At 40.2% G+C, this 20,853-nt stretch overlaps 1 protein-coding gene across 1 annotated transcript in view; it reads left to right on the top strand.

Annotated features, from left to right (window-relative positions):
- The first annotated feature begins 7,809 nt into the window (after nucleotides 1–7,809).
- IL11 (interleukin 11) overlaps nucleotides 7,810–20,853 on the top strand; it is a 63,250-nt gene continuing 50,206 nt past the window's right edge. The window contains exons 1-2 of the mRNA XM_063435565.1: nucleotides 7,810–7,990; nucleotides 12,820–12,983. Of these exons, the coding sequence (XP_063291635.1) occupies nucleotides 7,810–7,990; nucleotides 12,820–12,983 (345 nt within the window). The remainder of the gene's footprint in view (nucleotides 7,991–12,819; nucleotides 12,984–20,853) is intronic.

Raw genomic sequence — 20,853 nt, 5'->3', positions numbered from 1 at the left:
GGGGATCTGGGCCGGGTGCCCAGCATCCCTGTAGGGCCAGTAGAGAGACCTCGGTCCCATCTCCACCGGACACCTCGGTTTCTTCCTCGTCCCACTCTACCTGTGGCTGGAGTTTCTCCCAACGTGCCCACTGGCCTTCCCTCAACGCCCTGTGTTGTAGGTTCCGGGTCACCATGTCCCACACGAACCGCACGTATTTCTCCTCTGGATTGGGTCCGTAAAACTTCAGGCGCAACCCTACCATCGTGCCAAACTCTAGTACGGAGTAGCTATACGCCATGCTTGCTGTAGCCACTGCTGGTTCCATTATGTTGCTGAAGATATGGACGCTGCACAACTCCACACGTTACCGGTGTCTCTGAGCTGCTTCTCCTCGCACTAGGACGCCATCCCACCGCTTGCCACCAATGTAACGGATCCACTGGCACCCCGACTGGGTACCTCCGTTGAAAGATGCTCCTAGCGCTTCCAGAGGACTCCAAGTACTCCACCAGACACCATAAGCACCGCAGGCTGCAGCTATCTCCCTTCAGAACGAAGCAGGAACAAGCTCTTACAAGAGCTCAGTGATTATAGCAAGGGAATATGCCAAGCATAGCAATCCCTTGTAGCAGATTCCCCCAATAAGAGACAGGACTCAAGTTGAGGGTAAAAATAGAACTCTCTGGCTGCTAGCTTGCAGCCCTTTTTATTAGGTGCTCCCATGAAGGGGAGGGACACACACAGTAACGTACATTAACCAATCACACAATAGTTACATCCCACACATAGCCCTCCCCTCTACCTGTAAACTAATAATCTGTACACACAGGAAAATACAATTATCCTAGGTAGGGAAAATACAGTTTTTACACAACATTCATAACTCCCAAAATATACATCACATTCGCATAAAAATACATATACACAATCAATCCATTCGGGGGAACAACATACTCAAAAATCATACGAATTGGACCAGGGGTTCAAAAGTTAGTACAAATGTGCATTTGACCTTCTGGAAGCATGGTTTTTAGAAGCTCAAACTAGTTCCCCAGAATCCTCTATCCTGGAGACAATGGAGAAGCTGATTTAATTATATCCAGGGACAAACACAGCCTCCATTAAGCACATGTTACCAGCAACCACCAAAAGACATAAAAATACATAACTCCTGTTATACTAAACAGAACCCCCACATTCAACCCATCCCAAGATGGCTTGGATCTGAGCGCTCAACATATCCAAACAGCGTTTAGATGCCACAAACACAGTTCAAATGCCATGGGGTTTAAGTTTCGTATGGGCTGATGAGAGGGCCCATAATCCTGGGGCAGCCCAATAACCCACAGTATGCCCAAATACCGTGCATAAAGGGCCAAATTGCCCAGGGACCGTAGTCACAGGGTAAGAGGCGGGCAAGCAGCCCCCTCCAAACCACAGTGGCGAAGTGGCTTTCGCTACAATATGTGTGCAGCAGCTTGGTCAGGTCGTCTCCCAATGAGACTGAGGCCTTTTTGGGTGGTTTGAGCTGAGATCTACTTATGTCCCGTGACGGGTCCGGGGAGCAGTTAAAGTCGCCGCAAATTATAGTGTGTCCTACTTTTAGCCTGTCAATTTTCCGAAATGCTTTGTTTAGGAACGATTTTTGTGTGTCATTTGGCGCGTATAGAGATACTACAGTTGTTTGGATTCCATTTAGTGTTCCCACCACTATCAGGAGCCTCCCGTCACCACTCGCATATTCCTTGGACATAGTGAATACCCAGTCGTCATGGAAGTATATAGAGACTCCCCGTTTTTTAGAGGTGGTTTGTGCGTGGAAGGCTTGGTAGTACCGTCTAAATGTAAATTTGGGAGGGTTGCTTGCACAGAAGTGGGTTTCTTGAAGGCATGCTATGGCTGCCTTGGAGGTGGTTATCTCACGCATCATAAGCCTCCATTTGTGGGGACTATTCAGGCCCTTTACATTCATAGAAAATACTTTTAGAGAGTCATCCATTATCACGATGGGGCGTACTGCTAGTTATGTACTTTGGCTCGCAGGGACTGTCAGCAGGATCAGTGAACTCATACGGAAGATATAAGGCATAAAGGGGTTTGGGTAATAACAACATACATTCTGAAACAAAATATTTACATAGCGTCTTAAACGTAACTGACGCTTTTCGTGGATGAGTCGCAAGTCTGGTCATTACACCGGCCTGCTCACTCCTCCTAGGGGGTAAACTCCGAGTGCCACCCAAAAGACCCAAATAAACGCCTAAATGCCATTTGGTGTAGCTCCCTTTATGTTCCCATGTTTATGCTACCAGCAGGGGCGTGGACCCCTAAAATTCGCCTTCAGCTCTCTCTAAATTGGAGTAGAATACAGTATCCCACCCAGGCGGTACACATGAGTCCAGGCTCTGCCCCTTCCCGATGTGGCATAGCCGCTAAGCATTTTGTACATTAACTTGGTGAACGCTACATTCTACACTCATATACCTGAGGGTCAGATTTGAGCCCGGCCTTGCAGCATACCAAAGGCATGTGGTAACCTAACGTAATCGTCACAACGGCATAATAACAGTAATAATAACATTAATAAAGGATATAGTGTCCAGCTACTTAGCCAGCGTAAACAGTCATGGCAGTAGTCCGTCTTACTGAAACTTGTAAGGTTAGTCTGCCATCTGCCATTTTTCTCGCTGGTGCTTTGGGGAAGAGGCATCATGGTCACGAGTCTCTTTATACGGGAACAGACCCCATTCTTTTTTCCTTGTCGCCATATCAGAAGCTTTGTTGGATATCCCCATCTGTACTGTATTTGATTGTTCCTGAAGGTTTTTGTAATGGTGACGAATTCTCTGCGCCGAGCCATCGTTAATGCTGATAAGTCCGCATATATTTGGATCTTAGTGTATGGTTCTTGTAGCGTGGTAATTTTCCTGGATGCCGCCAACAAGGCTTCTTTTGTCTTGTAATAATGAAAGCGTGCCACTGCATCCCTTGGGGTGTCGCGGGGCAGCCGTTGGGGCTTCGGTAACCTATGTGCCCTATCCATGAGCCAGTCACCTTCCCTTATGTCCGGTAAGAAGGATTTAACTAGGGCCACCAGATAGTCGTACAGAGCGTCCGCTGGTACCGTCTCCGGTATTCCTCGGAACCGTACATTATTTCTCCTGGACCGGTCTTCCATGTCCGCCATTTTGCGTTTCAGTTGCTGGTGCTCTTCAGTGAGACTGTGCACCATGTCTGCCAGTTCGGCATGCTCTGTACTCAGCTCCTCCGTGCGAGCTTCTAGGTTGTGAGTGCGTTCTCCCAAATCCGTCACCTCACGTTTCAGTTCGTTGGTTACCTGCTTAAAATCCGCTTGTAGGGTGACTCTAAATTCTTGCAGCATCAGGTATAATTTTTTTTCTGATACTGGGGCGTCGGTATATTGGCTGGGCTCTTGTTCTCCCCGGTCTCTTTTAGGCAAGCGGAGCTGTTCCGTGAGCTTGGTTTGCTTCGTAGGGGCCATTTATGCAGTCTACGTGTTAGGGGGTGTTCTGCAGGGTCTGTTAGGTGGTGTATTGCGGCGATTTACGAGGCTGGTGGGTCAGATGGACCGGGAGCACTCACAGCATGCGACCGCTCGTCTCGGCAGTTGGCCCATGCTATGTGATCTTAATGTCAAAACTATATCAAGCTCATTACTGTACAATTCTCATGCTATGTTGTAATTCAGCGATAACTCGCAAAAATAAAGAATTTATAAAAAAAGTTTCCTGTATATTTTTACTTCTTTTCTATTTATCCAATAACTATATTATACAAATGATAATTCCAATAAACATATAAATTAAACATTTTAAACATAACAAAGGTAACAATTTCTTACTACATGACAAACATTGCCATATTATTGAAAAAATAAAATAAAACCTATACAAATAAATATAGGAGACATTTAAACAAAAAGAAAGTGATTTCTTTGTTCCCGATGATCTTTTTATAATCAAAAAGTGTATAGTCATTTAGAGAAATTGCTCATTGTTCAGATATAATTACCGTATATACTCGAGTATAAGCCGAGTTTTTCAGCACATTTTTTGTGCTGAAAAACCCCAACTCGGCTTATACTCGAGTCAATAGTCTGTATTATGGCAATTTGCATTGCCATAATACAGACTGGGGCTGTGGGGGCTGCAGAGAGCGTTACTTACCTGTCCTGCAGCTCCTGTCAGCTCCCACCTCCTCCGCGCCGTCCGTTCAGCACCTCGGTCAGCTCCCAGTGTAAGTCTCGCGAGAGCCGCGGCTCTCGCGAGACTTACACTGGGAGCTGACAGAGGGAGCTGCACGGACGGCGCGGAGGAGGAGAGAGCTGACAGGAGCTGCAGGACAGGTAAGTAACGCTCTCTGCAGCCCCCACAGTCCCCACTGAACTACCAATGCTGGACCACCAGGGAGTAAGAGCCCCCCTCCCTGGCCAGCTAGCAAGCAGGGAGGGGGGACGAAAAAAAATTATAATAAAAAAAATAATAATATTTAAAAATAAAATAATAATGAATAAAATTAATAATAGAACAATCAAAATGCCCACCCCCACCAACACATACACACACACACTGCATCACACACACTCACACTTCATTCATATACACACACTTCACTCACACACTGCATTCATACACACACTGCATTCATGCACACACTGCACTCATGCACACACTGCACTCATGCACACAGTGCATTCATACACACAGTGCATTCATACACACAGTGCATTCATACACACACTGCACTCATACACACACTGCACTCATACACACACACACTGCACTCATACGCACTGCACTCATACGCACTGCACTCATACGCACTGCACTCATACGCACACACTGCATTCATTATATACACACACTGTAAATAAATATTCAATTAATATATACACACACACAATGCACTCATACACACACAATGCACTCATACACACACAATGCACTCATACACACCCACTGCACTCACACTGCACTCATACACACACACTGCATTCATTATATACACACACTGTAAATAAATGTTCAATTAATATAATTTTTTTAGGATCTAATTTTATTTAGAAATTTACCAATAGCTGCTGCATTTCCCACACTAGTCTTATACTCGAGTCAATAAGTTTTCCCAGTTTTTTGGGGTAAAATTAGGGGCCTCGGCTTATATTCGGGTCGGCTTATACTCGAGTATATACGGTACTGCTTATCAAATGCTTTACTTGTTAGGGTATGTACTTCGCTGGTGTTCCAAAAAATGGAAGAGAAGGAAAGTTGCATCCTGCATGGAGAGTAGCCAACATTCTGTTATCCAGCTGTTCTAGACCACTTAAGCAAACAGCAAGGCCCACACAACCCTTTCTCTTTTAATTAGGTGGCATGTTTATAATAGTGGTTATGGCACTACTACAGGACCCTTATTTCTTAGACTTGACCTTGTGAGACTTGTAATCTGACATAGCCTTTTTATCATGTTTTGTGCCCACAATGTAGCCTTCCAAAGGTTTCTAGCAGAATGTTAAAAAAATTAATTTGTCCCAGCGATTTAATGAAAACCTGTTATATTTTTTTTCATGAAGCAATGGATAAATCTGTATTTTAATATTCCTACACTATTTATTCAGCTTTCTACTGACATTTTCTCACCGACCGAAATAACGCAGCTAGTAAGAAATGTATTTTCTAACATTATTCTTATATGTATTATTTTAATGTGACTTGGCTGTTCTTTGTGGCAGAAACTGTAGATCAGTTCACTAAAATGTATAACAATTGCATATTGCAAATTGATTTAATATATAAATGTAAGTTGTAGAGAATTGAAAACTGCAAAATATTGGTTAAAATGTGACAACAGCTGTAATTTTTCTTTTTTCAAATCAATACTTTTTGGATTTATTTCACTGTAATCTATCATTAAGTAAGTAAAGCACAATTGTTTTATGAAGTAGAAAGTAGAGTTTGAAATTGTTTCTGCTTATCAGCAGCTAGTATCTTTCAGTGTAATAATTATTAACCCCTTCAGGACGGAGTCAATAGTGCACGTTCTGATCAAAACAAAACGTAAACAAAAACTGGAATTTGCGCTATATGTCTGTTCACCCGTAGTTCCCCTCTTTCATATTATATGCACCCACACTTATTATATATAATTTTGTTAAGGAGAAACAGGGCTTTAATTTATCATTAACTATTCATATATGGAACATGAAATTTAAAAAAAATTTGAGAAAATAAGATTTTTTTTTTTAAATTTGAATTTCCGTCTGACATTTTAGCTGTGAATGTCATAATACTGTTAGGTTTTACTGCACAAAAATGCACATATTTGTAATCAGCGATGTCTCATGAGTACAACAGTACCCCCCATTAACAGGTTTTATGGTGTTTTGGAAAGTTACAGGGTCAAATATAGAACGTTCCATTTTCAAATAGAAATTTGCCAGATTGGTAATGTTACCTTTGAGACTGTATGGTAGCCCAGGAATGAGAATTACCCCCATAATGGCATACCATTTGAAAAAGTAGACAACCAAAGGTATTGAAAGTGGGGTATGTTTAGTCTTTTTTAGTAGCCACTTAGTCACAAATATATTTATTTTATTTTATAACATGTCTAATTTTTTTTTTTTACACTACCTACCAACAGGGGGACTGTCTAATATTTTAGACAGTCCCCCTGCTGGCAGATCCACAGCCAGCTATAGGGGGCCATGTTATTGCTCTTTGAGAGCGATCACATGGCCCCCGGGGGCCTGATTTGCCGTGGGGGGCTGCCTGGGCTGTCAGGCAGTCCTCCCGAAGCGGAGCGCCGGTAAGGTAAGTATACCGGGCGCTCCCGGGCTCAAAGTCGTTACGGCGTTCCATGCCGCCGCAACGGCTAAAAAGCCCACTAAATGCGGAACGGCATGGAACGCCGGAAAGGCGGGAAGGGGTTAATAGAAGGCACTGGGGGTTTTATTAAAACATATCCACAAGATTTGGGTATGCTAGAGCACAAACAACTTAAGAACAAGTGACAGTGAGGACTTGGCCTAGATTACTTGCTACAGTTAATGCAGCAGTGCAGATGATTGGCTTGGCACTTTTTTGTTTAAGAACAAGTGCCAGTGTGGATTGCAATCTAAGGCTACTTGCCCTGTGTCAAACACAAGAAAAAAACATAGAAAACACAAGAATAACAAATTGCCAGTATAGCCATTGCATGTATTCTTTTACAAATTCCCACCAAAGGCAACACGACTTGCCTAAATGCTCACCCAAAGTCCCAATATAGACCTTAGGATTGTTGCATTTTATGGTCTCTCCCATAGATAAAGATTAAAGCCCTTCATAAAACCAGCCCTATACCATGCCTTAAAGGGACACTACGCTGCCCCAAAGTAAAAATAAATACATTACTTTTAAAGGAACCAGAAAAACTACAGTTTAACAGTTGTTCTGGTGACTATAATCATTCCCTTCAGGCATTTTCATGCAAACACTTCCTTTTCAGGGAAAATGCAGTGTTTACATTCCCCCCTTGGAACACCTCCAAAAAAGCATGGGATTGGCTAAACATGGGCAATTCTGATTATGTCACCAAGGACGCACATCAGGGACGGGGCCTGCATGAGCGGCGTTGGAAATAAGGTGAGTTTTCACCTTTTCTAAGGAGACTAAGGGGGGAAAGCAACCTAAATGGTGGATTAAACACTATAGAGTCAGAAATACATGTTTGTGTTCCAGACCCTTTAAGTAGATATGTCTATCTATGTCTGAGCTTCTTTTGGTTCTTCCACCCCTTCCCAGACTTCAGCTGTAGATCGCCACCATGGCTGACTCTGTGTCACCTTGTTTGAGAGTGGTGTGCTCCGTGCTTTCCACCGCCATATTAGGTTTCTCTGAGCTGCCGGAGCTGAGGTCTTCTGAAGAGAGCGTCGTCTGGATGAGTGTCCACTCTTCTGTAGTGGGACAGGTTGTTGCATTATGTGCTCCGCCTATGCCAGAAGTCGGCAATTTTTTTTTCCAGTCTAGCCAGGACATCGAGGTGATCGCTGCCGGGACTGACACATGCCGCATCCGCCATCTTGGGTAAGTCATCTTGTAGTTTCTCCATCTGTGTTGCTTCACCCCAGGCTCCATCAACATCAGGGTAGCCTCCCATGGGGGGACCGGGATCATTCCAACCGGTCCGCGGGAGGGGGGGTTAAGGGGCATTAGCGCGTAGTCGACTGCTACTGGGCTCCTCTCAGACAGGAGAACAGCGATTTCTCCCGCAAGATGTGCACCAGGCCGCAGGGTCCAATTTGGGGCATGCAGGCTCCCATCAAATCGCTTGTTGTCACGCTGTATGGCCTCTGTCGTGAGTGTGCAATTGGTTGCCCTTGCCAGCTCAGATCGAGTGTGGAAAAGCAGTGGAAAGCCGCTATTTCCAAGATTGTGTGGGAGCGTGTGCGAAACATGTCTCTCCACCATGCTGGTCATGCACCACCCCTACAGTATCTCTTTAAGTACAAATCTAAATCTTAATATTTGCTACAAATCACATTATGACAACATTCTGAGTATTACATGAACTTGTCTTTATATACACAACTTTATGATCAAAACATTCATTGAATTAATCTCACCATTGTTTGAAGTTGTGAATATGTCTGGATTTATCCTCTGTGCATCTCTTTTCCACAGAAATAAGGCTGGGATAAAATAATTAAATGCACATAAAATTCCATTGTTAGGGTTGATAACTAGAGACAGGTACTGACTGAAGGAATAACTTGAGATGTATCTTTATTTCTTTAATCATTATTGCAGGTGTAACATATTTCAGTGAGAACAGTAAAAAAAATACAATATGCAGTACATGATTCACTTTAGTTAAATGATCACTATAGGGTCAGGTACACAAACATGTGTTCCTGACCCTATAGTGTTAACACCACCATCTAGCCCCCCTGGGCCCTTCATGCCTCCATAAACATAGCAAAATCTTACTGTATTCAAGCCTGAAGCTGTAACTCTGCATGCTGTTAGATTCAGAAAAACAAGCAGTCTGCTGACATCATCAGAAGTGGTAGCCTGATCCAATCACAGTGCTTCCCCATAGGATTGGCTGAGACTTACAAAGTGGCAAATCAGAGGAAGAGCCAGCATGATTCAAACACAGTGCTGGCCAATCAGCATCTCCTCATAGAGATGAATTGAATTAATGTATCTCTATGAGGAAAGTTCAGTGTCTGCATGCAGAGGGAGGAGATACTGAATGTTTCGATGCATTTTAGGCAGCCATGACCCAGGAAGGATCTCGAACAGGAGTGGCCAGTGTAAATTTATTGCTAGGATGTAATATAAACACTGCATTTTCTCTGAAAAGACAGTGTTTATAGCAAAAAGCCTGAAGGTAATGATTCTACTTACCAGAACAAATTCAATAAGCTGTAGTTGTTCTGGTGACTAGTGTCCCTTTAAGAAATGTAGTATTCATGCAGAATTACAACATGCATTAAAAGAAAAGGTAAACTTTATTGATTGAGTCTTGAATGAAAGTAAGCTTATGAGGTTTGTATCAGTGGAGGCTGGTTGATAGAGGCAGGTGGGACATTGCCCCCAGTCTTTGCTACAAAACAAAGAGATTAAGGCATTGTACGGCCTATTGATAAGTTAAATAATTAAATAGTTACATAGTTACATAGCTGAAAAAAGACTTGCGTCCATCAAGTTCAGCCTTCCTCACATATAGGTGATACTCAAAAAATTAGATAGACGCATGACATGCAAAGCAAGATAGTTCAAGCCGTGATTTGTCATAAGTGCGATGATTATGGCTTACAGCTCATGAAAACCCCAAATCCACAATCTCAGTAAATTAGAATATTACATGCAATCAATAAAACAAGAAGTGTGCATAGAACAATATCGGACCTCTGAAAAGTATAAGTATGCATATGGACTAAGTACTTGGTTTGGGCCCCTTTTGCAGCAATTACTGCCTCAATGTGGCGTGGCATGGAAGCTATCAGCCTGTGGCACTGATGAGGTGTTATGGAAGACCAGGATGCTTCAATAGCCGCCTTCAGCTCTTCTGCATTGTTCGGTCTCATGTCTCTCATTTTTCTCTTGGCAATGCAAGTTTGCTTTGGATCCAAAAGAAGGCAATAAGGTCAGACGAGTTTGTTGGCCAATCAAGCACAGTAATCCCATGGTAATTGAAACAGGCTTTGGTGCATTTGGCAGTGTGAGAAGGTGCCAAGTCCTGCTGGAAAATGAAGTCAGCATCCCCATAAAGCTCGTCTGCGGAAGGAAGCATGAAGTGCTCCAAAATCTCCTGGTAGACGGCTGCGTTGGCCCTGGACTTAATGAAGCACAGTGGACCAACACCAGCAGTTGACATGGCTCCCCAAATCCACACAGACTGTGGAAACTTCACACTGGACTTCAAGCATCTTGTAGTGTGTGCCTCTCCATTCTTCCTCCAGACTCTGGGTCCTTGGTTTCCAAATGCGATTCAAAACTTGCTCTCATCAGAAAAGAGGACTTTGGACCACTGAGCAACAGACCAAGTCTGTTTTTCTTTAGCCCAGGTAACACACTTCTGACGTTGTTTGTTGTTCAGGAGCAGCTTGACAAGAGGAATACGACATCTGAAGCCCATGTCCTGGATCCGCACTGACTCCAGCCTCAGTCCACTCCTTGTGAAAGTCCCCAACACTTTTGAATGGCCTTTTCCTGACAATCCTCTCCAGGCTGCGATTATCCCTGCTGCTTGTGCACCTTTTTCTTCCACACTTTTCCCTTCCACATAACTTTCTATTAATGCGCTTTGATACAGCACTTTGGGAACATCCAACTTCCTTCGCAATTACCTTTTGAGGCTTTCCCTCCTTATGGAGGGTGTCAATGATGGTTTTCTGCACAACTGTTAGGTCAGCAGTCTTCCCCATGATTGTGATTCCTACTGAACCAGACTAAGAGACCATGTAAAGGCTCAGAAACCCTTTGCAGGTGTTATGGCTTACTTAGCTGATTAGGGTGGGACACTGTGAGCCTAGAATATTGCACCTTTTCACAATATTCTAATTTACTGAGATTGTGGATTTGGGGTTTTCATGAGCTGTAAGCCATAATCATCGCACTTATGACAAATCACATCTTGCTTAGCATGTAATGCGTCTATCTCATATATTAGATTCCCCCTTTAGGTTGCATTACTGAAATAAATCAAGTTTTGCACAATATTCTAGTTTTTCGAGTATCATCTGTATATTTTTGCTGTTGATCCAAAAAGAAGGCAAAAAAAAAACCCAGTCTGATGAGCTTCCAATTTTGCAACAAACTAGGAAAACAAAATTCTTCTTGACCCTAAAATAGCAGTCAGATGTCTCCTTGGATAGAGCAGTTATTACCCCACTAATTAGAAATTATATCCCAGTATGTTATGTTTTTGCAAGTATTTATCCAATTGCAGTTTAAACATCTGTATGGACTCTGATGAAACCACCTCTTCAGGCAGAGAATTCCATATCCTTATTGCTCTTACTGTAAAAAAAAATGTCTTTGCCTTAGATGAAATCTCCTTTTTTCCAGCCTAAATGTGTGACATCCTGTCCTATGTATAGCCCTATTTATGAATAGATTTCCAGATAATGTTTTGTACTGGCCCCGAATATATTTGTATAATGTTATCATATTCCCTCTGAGGCGCCTTTTTTCCAGTGTGTGTTAGAAAACCAGATGTCTTTCATTATTATATCTGCTGTTTCTATTCTCCTCTTTACTGACAATTTGCAATGCAGCAGGTTTTGAGCAGAGAATGGCATTTCATGGGGTTAAGTGGGTAGAGCCCAACAAGTCAGACAAGGTAGTGCCGTTAAACTTCATCATCTGTCACTGGTTTGTAAGGAAACAACCCAATTTTGTGAAACAGAGATTATTACTCAGGTACTCCTCCAAGAATCCTGCCAACACATTGCCCACCGAGATCTTCTCCTATTTACAAATAAAAATAGTTTTCCAAATGAGAACTTTAATCCTCTGTACTAGCATTATTTATATAGACTTGTTATATAAAAGTACTAAAGTGCACCAGCAGGTTTTATTGTTTCAATACCAGCAGTCTACATTTCAGTACAAAAACTTGTATTAAAAAGTTTGTTAAATTCTTTAAATTCACGAGTAAGCACTGCCAGCATCATTCCTGGAATTTACACAACTTCTATTTACAAATTGATAAGGAAAAAAATATTAAAGGGATTAAAGCAGTTCTTTCACTTCTCAGTATTTCATAAAGATGTAATCTTTATGAAATACTTATGAGTCACTGAAATTCCAAAGCAATCCAAACGTCAACTCCTCCGTCAACTTGTTTCCAATCCCAATAGCAGTCATAAGTGATGGCTGTGGGATTTATTTATGGTCTCTCTTATCTTCTTGAGACATCATCTATGGAGACTACCAGGGTCTTGCAAGATCCACCATAGACTTATGTGTTGAATTCTAGCCCATGTACAAGACTACAGCACAGACACCTCTCGTGACAAATAAAGCACCAGGTGCAAAAGAAGACCAAGAGAAAAAAAAGATATGGCGGCCATGAGAAACAGCTTTGAGTAAGTAAAGGTACTGCATCCCTCGGAGGTGTCACCATCAGGGGTCTTTGCAAAATATGCAAAAACAAAATATGCAAAATAAAAGTGACAGATCTGCTTTAATCAATGAATTCAAGAAGCCCTCTGTTAACTGGAACAAATTTAAGATACCTCATGAAAATTGTGCAAATGTTTATTCTTCAAATGTTTTATAATATATAATTAATACTGTTTTTTATTTTATTTATTTTTTACAGGAAGTTTGTGTCACTTTGCTCTAACAATATTGAGCTTGAATGAAGGCTTATGGGCATTTCCGCTTTCAAAGACAAAGCCTTCTGATCCAAAAGTGGAGTATGAAAATATACTTACCATTGCTAAGCATCTTCTAAGTGACACCAAGCATGTCTATCACAATTTTGTAAGTGACTTGTTAAATGTATTACAAGTTTTAATGACTTTAAAGAAAAATTACATGCCAGACATGTTAAGCTATAAATGTATTTTCCTAACCTCTGATCCATAACGGAATACAGTTATTCTAAGCCCCAGTTCTAAAAAAAAAAAAAAAAAGGAAACATTGCAGTTCAACATGTGATGCAAATATTATAAGATTTTTTTTTTTACAGTATATAGTTACAAAAACATTCCTGATCAAACACCTGATTTTAGTAAACTATAAGCTGTATTGAGTGTGTTTACAGACATGCCACAATTAGGGGCAATCTGCATGACAATAGTCTTTATTCAAGCATTTGGTACATTGCAATAGCATGCAAAACTGTTTTGTATGACTCTAGAAATATACACTGTAGCTGATGAGCAATAGGCACATGTCTGGACCCAAGTCATATGCAAATTAAGTAAATAATCCAGTTATGTAATTAACTGTGCCTTGCAATTTCAAAAGCAAGTAGTATTGTCACCAGCAGAGCAGCACTGTTTAGCTCCCATAAATACAGTGTAAAGAATGCTTATCGTTAGGATTTTAAAATCTGAAATGTACTCTTAAATAATGAATTTGATATACTGGTATGGAAGCTGCAGAGCTGTAGCTGACCATTTGTTAGCTTGCAAACCAAATTCGCTCTAGGATTAATACACGTGAATGCTCAGCACATTCATTATTTTCTGAGCATGTTCACATGTTCCTGAGCTGTCTTGACTTTAACTTTAGGTGCCCTATAATTAAAGGACTACTAAAGCATACCTCCTTCCCCCCTCTCCACCCCCACCCTAATTTGCTATAAAAATAAATAAAATAAGGTTTTACTTACCTGTTTTCAGCTCCTAGCCTCCCTCAGTGCTGCTTACCTCCCACGGTGCAATGTAATGCTCCTCATTCAGGACCTGATGGGTACCTGATTCAAATATGCAGTTAGTGCTGTGCATGCATCCACGCTTCTCTATAGGAAATCATTGAATCAATACTTTCCTATAGGGGCTTCCACGTCACGTGACCGAGTTTTACTCCATCGGTGAAACAGAAGCACCATTATTTTTTGTCAATAGAGGTGACAACTAGAGATTGAATTAACAATGCAATGTAAACATTGCAGTTTCTAAAAAGGACCACTGCACCCAGACCACTTAATTGAGTGGCTTGGATGTCATTAGTGGTGCTTTCAAGTTAGAATTAAATGATTACATTTATTAAAAATGTTTATCTACACAGAATTATCTACTCAACCAATTCCTTTGTTAAAGAAGTGTCACTTTCCAGGACTTTTGACAATATGTTTACTTATCCCTACATTTAACAAATATGTATTTGTGAGTTGTGAAAAATAAAATTGAATGTTGATTTACCCATTGCTTTATCCTGCAATTGGGTGCTTCCATCTTAGTTCTCTGTCAATCATTGTTAGAAGCTCATGTTGAACCTTGCAGTCAGCATAGAGAAAGCATACAAAGAAAAGGAGAAATTGAAAAGCTTCTGTTTCTCCTCTTCATTTGCAATGTTTGCCCAGGGTTTCCTGTGTCTCAACTGGATTTTGAAGTGATTTGTTTAATCTTTAGTAAATATTTAAAATAAACATAGCATCACATCAAAAACAGCATAAGTTGCATGTGATATTCAGTGTTTTAAATAGTTGAAATTACTGAGAAGCTACAGTTCCCTTTAACATTATTACTGTTACAAATTTCAAACAAACAAATCGTGTCTTAACGTTTTGTTTTTTTTAACCCCTTAAGGACAGAGCTTCAGAAGCTTGTCTTTCACTTAATGACAGCGAAATTTTTTGCTGTTTGCGTTCAACTGCAATTTGCATTTTACTAATTTATTGCACCGACGCATATTATATACCGTTTTTTAAAGGACCGAAAGGGCTTTAATTTGATGTAACATATATATATATATATATATATATATATATATATATATATATATATATATATATATATATATATATATATATATATATATATATATACATACATGCTTATTTATTATAAAAAAAATACAGAAAAATGCAAAAAAAATGAAATATTTTGAGTTTTTTTTACAGTTTTTGCAATAATAATGTGTACACAATTAGTGCAGCTTAAGGAAAGTAATCAAAAATAAATTAATTTAGTTGTTCTGATTTACAGAATATATAATGTGTCTGGGATTTTAAGTTTTTTTTGGTAGTTACAGGTCACAAAGCACAAGGAGTAAAATAAACTTTAAATGTGGAGCGATTTTAGAATTTGGTATGTTTGTCTTGTAAGCTTAATAGCCATAAAAGAAAACAAAATTGCCACACAAAAGTATATATTTATATATAGTAGACACCACAGGCTATTTACCTAAGGTTGTTTTGACACTTTCTACGTAGCCATTTCACCGCCAACCTCTGCTAAATATTGGAGTAACATTTTATTTTTGGGGGGTTTTGGCTCACAAACTTATAACAAAGAACTTCTGATGTGTATTTTGTAAAGTTGGTGTGTGCTATTCATGTACAAAGTTTTATTTTGTGTTCAGTTATATCTGCTGAGTAAAATGACACCCCCATTGTATGTCTTTGGCACTATTTTGTGAAGCTACAGTGCCATATAGGAGACCAGTCCTTTTCAGTATTCACAGTCAAATTTTGAGAGACGGATTTAATGAGCCTATGCTTCCATTTGGGGTATTATAGTAGTTTGACTGTTCAAAAAAAACCACAATGGCCTGCCATTTGTAAAAGTAGACACTCCAGGGTATCTCATAAGGTGCATATTGTGCCTTAACATGCCCCCATTTTTTCACCAATATATGCCAAAGTATGTGGTAAAAAAATATTTTGTGCATTTTTTACAAAGGGATTGCATTTTTGCTGGGCATTTTGTATATTTCATATGTGCCACTAAGTTCAAACCCCCCAAATTATGCTCAGCTAAGTCTTCTGAGTAAAAGGACACCCCCATTGTATGTCTTTGGCACTATTTCGTGAAGCTACAGTGCCATACAGGAGACCTGTCCTTTTCAGTATTCACATTAGAATTTTGAGAGACAGATTTAATGAGCCTATGCTTCCATTTGGGGTATTATAACAGTTTGACTGTTCAAAAAAAAAAAAACACAAATGCCTACCATTTGTAAAAGTAGACACTCCAGGGTATCTCATATGGTGCATATTGTGCCTTAACATGCCCCCATTTTTTCACCAATAAATGCCAAAGTATGTGGTAAAAAATCATTTTGGGCATTTTTTTACATACGGATTGCATTTTTGCTGGGCATTTTGTATATTTCAAATACATACAATATAAGGTGGAGACTCTTCTTATTATAACAGGTAATCAATAGTTGATAATCCTAAAAGCAGAAATAAAACACATAATAGTGCAATATTGTCTATAGATAATACAAGTGAAATGAGGTAGATGGAATATCACTCACAAGTAATGAGCCTCTAGATAGGGCTCAATTATCCAGTGTTGTGGGAAATAATGTTCCCACTGCCTTCTTTATTTTGCTGGTAGCCAAATATGCTCACAGGGACAGGTATATTCTTTCCATTATTAAGCCATGGCTTATGGTGGCAACTGCTCTTTTCAATGTAGCTATTTGCATCTATAGGTTTAAAGTGATTTTTAGTGATGATCTTCGAGTCTTGAATACTAATATCTAAATCAAGAAAATTTATATTGGAGCTACTAAAGACGCTGGTTAAGTGAATTCCATAATTGTTAATGTTAAGATATGCTATACATTCTTGTAAGGCTTCCATAGTGCCATTCCATATGAAGAAAAGATCATCAATAAATCGGCAATAAATCATCAAATTCATTTTTCACTGTTGTTCTGTAAATATATATGTTTCTTCCCAAAATGACATAAAAGGTTGGCGTAGCTTGGGGCAAATTTTGTGCCCATTGCATTACCGCAGATTTGTAAATAAAACGAATCTTCAAACCAAAAATAATTATTAGTTAAAATAAGTAAAATAATTAAAATTCCTTCTAAAATATACTCAATTTGTTCTGTTTTAAAATTTGATTTCTCTAAAAAATATTTTACAGCTGCCAATCCTACATCATGAGGGATGATACTATACAATAATAGGTTACCATCTGTCCATTTTGTTTCTTCCAAAATTTGTAGGACATGGATAGTGTCTTTAAGGTAACTAGGACTCTTTGTGACTATTGGTTGGAGTATAGTGTAAAAATGATGGGTCTCCCTCAGTATATAAGAAAATAAGATCGCGATCTATGCGTTCCACTGTTGGAACGCAAATACCCGGAAGCGGAAGTCCCGTCCGAACACAGACATGATGATGACGTTTGCGTTCCACTGATGGAACGCAGCTACCTGGAAGCGGATGTGACGCCCGGACGCCAGGACCACCGACTTCTAATGAACGCTCATTAGGAAACATTTAAAAACTGACAAGTTTTATACACCCCAAAGCAACTGATGAAGCCTCTGAATGAGGCGAAACGCGTTTTGCACTAAGGACTCAACCCATCAATTACCTTCAATATTGTAAGGTCTTTTATATTCTTATTTTATTATTTTTTTGCACTTTAAAATAAAGCACTTTTGGAAAGAATATACCTGTCCCTGTGAGCATATTTGGCTACCAGCAAAATAAAGAAGGTAGTGGGAACCTTATTTCCCACAACACTGGATAATTGAGCCCTATCTAGAGGCTCTTTACTTGTGAGTGATATTCCATCTACCTAATTTCACTTGTATTATCTATAGACAATATTGCACTATTATGTGTTTTATTTCTGCTTTTAGGATTATCAACTATTGATTACCTGTTATAATAAGAAGAGTCTCCACCTTATATTGTATGTATTTGAAATTGTTGTGAGGTGAAAGGGAAACTCACTAAGGTGTTTTGAATACTTCATATTGTATTTTATTGTGTGTGTCTCACTGCAATACTATTATTTTGTATATTTCGTATGTGCCACTAAGTTCAAAATCCCCAAATTATGCTCAGCTAAGTCTTCTGAGTAAATAGACATCTCCAATGAATGTCTTTGGCACTATTTTGTGAAGCTACAGTGCCATATAGGAGACCAAGCCATATCAGTTTTTACCGAACTTTGAATTTTGACGCTGGGCCTATGTGCAATTTCCAAGCATCTTCGCAGGCTTTAAATTCAAACTACCCCACAAAGGCCTACCATTTCTTAAAGTAGACACCCCAGGGTATTTCAAAAGGCATATTTTGAACCTTAGCGTGGGATCATTTTTCTGCTAGCTTGTACCAAGTGTAGTGGTAATAAGCGTTTTTTCTGCCTTTGTGACACACAAAGTGAGTTTGCACAGTATATTTTGCAAACCTTATGTGTACTACCACTGTATATTACTTCATATGTTGCTCAGCTATGTCTGCTGAGTACAAAAATACCCCCGTATGTACCTTTGCCAGGTATATGTGGACATCGGAGGGGCACATTCGGGACACAGCCATTCCATTTGTTTTCAAACTTTACATTTTTACGCTGTGCCCATGTCCCATTTTAGAGTATTTTACCAGGCTATATAATCCAAATACCCAATAAAGTCATACCATTTCTTAAAGAAGACATCCCAGGGTATTTCAAAAGGCATATTTTGAACCTTAGCATGGGATCATTTTTCCGCTAGCTTGTACCAGGTGTAGTGGTAATAAGCAGTTTTTTCTGCCTTTTTGTCACACAAAGTGAGTTTGCACAGTATATTTTGCAAACCTTATGTCTACTACCACTGTATAATACTTCATATGTTGCTCAGCTATGTCTGCTGAGTACAAAAATACCCCCGTATGTACCTTTGCCAGGTATATGTGAACATCGGAGGGGCACATTTGGGACATAGCCATTCCATTTTTTTTCAAACTTTAAATTTTTACGCTGTGCCCATATCCCATTTTAGAGTATTTTACCAGGCTATATAATCCAAATACCCCATAAAGCCATACCATTTCTTAAAGAAGACCTGCCAGGATATTTCAAAAGGCCTATTTTGAACCTTAGCGTGGGATCATTTTTACGCTAGCTTGTACCAGGCGTAGTGGTAATAAGCGTTTTTTCTGCCTTTTTGACACACAAAGTGAGTTTGCACAGTATATTTTGCAAACCTTATGTGTGCTACCACTGTATAATACTTCATATGTTGCTCAGCTATGTGGTCTGAGTACAGCAATACCCCCGTATGTTCCTTTGCCAGGTATATGTGGATGTTGAAGGGGCACATTTGAGACGCAGCCATTCAGTTGTTTTTCTAACTTTGAAGTTTTATGCTGTGTCCATGTTCCAATTTGGAGTAGTTTAGATGGTTGGTTATTGAAACTTCCCCACAAACACATAGTATTTATTAAAGAATACACCCTGGGGTAATTCAAAAGGCATATTTTGAACCTTGGCGTGGGATAATTTTTTTCTCTGGTTTGTTCCAGGTGTAGTGGTAATGAGCGTTTTTAAATGTATTTTTTAACCTTTTTTTAAAATTTTCTTACTTTTTAAAACTATTTTTTAAACTTTTGTTTTGCTTATTAATTTTTTTAAAGTTTCCTAAACTTTCTTAAAACTTTTTTTTACAGATTTAAAATTTTTCTAAGCTTTTTTTTTACCGTTAACCCCTAACTAGCAGTAAGCAGCACTAACAGTAAATTCCCCATTTTCCCATAACTCCCACCCACCCCAGCTAGCAAAATATTTAATTATACAATATTTAAATTAGTTAATTAAATAAATTGAACCCCTGAGGGTTAAAAGATAAATAAAAGTTAATCGTCAGGGGTTAAAAAAAATTAGATCGCAGTATAATACTGTGATCTGTATTTTGATCACTGTAGGCAGTGATCGACGGGCAGGGAAGGGGTTAATTTTTATTTGGACTGGGTAAAGGGTTTTTTTTTACTTACCGTATTTTTCGCTCCATAAGACGCACTTTTTTTCCCCTCAAAAGTGAGGGGAAATGTCTGTGCGTCTTATGGAGCGAATACTTACCTGTCTTGTAGCGTTGGCCGGCAGCACAGGGCGCACCGCGGTACTGGAACTTGAATTTCAGGTTCCGGTTTCCGGCGGGACTGAAAGGAAGTGTGCACAAGCTGTGCACACTTCCTTTCAGTCCCGCCGGAAACCGGAACCTGAAATTCAAGTTCCAGTACCGCGGTGCGCCCTGTGCTGCCGGTCAACGCTACAAGACAGGTAAGTAATTATGGGACAAGGGGAGGGGGACAGTATGGGAGAGAAGAATATGGGAGGGGGGGAGATATGAAGTCTATGGAGGGGGGGAGATGAAGTCTATGGGGAGGGGGGGAGATGAAGTCTATGGGGAGGGGGGGAGATGAAGTCTGTGGGGAGGGGGGGGAGATGAAGTCTGTGGGGAGGGGGGGGAGATGAAGTCTGTGGGGAGGGGGGGAGATGAAGTCTGTGGGGAGGGGGGGAGATGAAGTCTGTGGGAAGGGGGGGAGATGAAGTCTGTGGGGAGGGGGGGAGATGAAGTCTGTGGGGAGGGGGGGGAGATGAAGTCTGTGGGGGGGGAGATGAAGTCTATGGGGAGGGGGGAGATGAAGACTATGGGGAGGGGGTGGATGAAGACTATGGGGAGGGGGTGGATGAAGACTATGGGAGAGAGGAGAAGACTATGGGAGGGGGGGAGAAGACTATGGGAGAGAGGAGAAGACTATGGGAGGGGGGGACACTATGGGACAGGGGAGAAAAAAAATATTCTGAACAAACTGTCCCATAGTAAGAAACACTATGGGACAGTTTGTTCAGAATATTTTTTTTCTGAGTTTCTTCCTCTAAAAACTAGGTGCGTCTTATGGTGAGGTGCATCTTATGGAGCGAAAAATACGTTAAACGTTATT

This window comes from Pelobates fuscus, chromosome 11, assembly GCF_036172605.1.
Source record: "Pelobates fuscus isolate aPelFus1 chromosome 11, aPelFus1.pri, whole genome shotgun sequence".
NCBI lineage: Eukaryota > Metazoa > Chordata > Amphibia > Anura > Pelobatidae > Pelobates > Pelobates fuscus.
The sequence above is the reverse complement of the archived record's forward strand: the minus strand, read 5'-3'. Positions and strand labels throughout refer to the sequence as shown.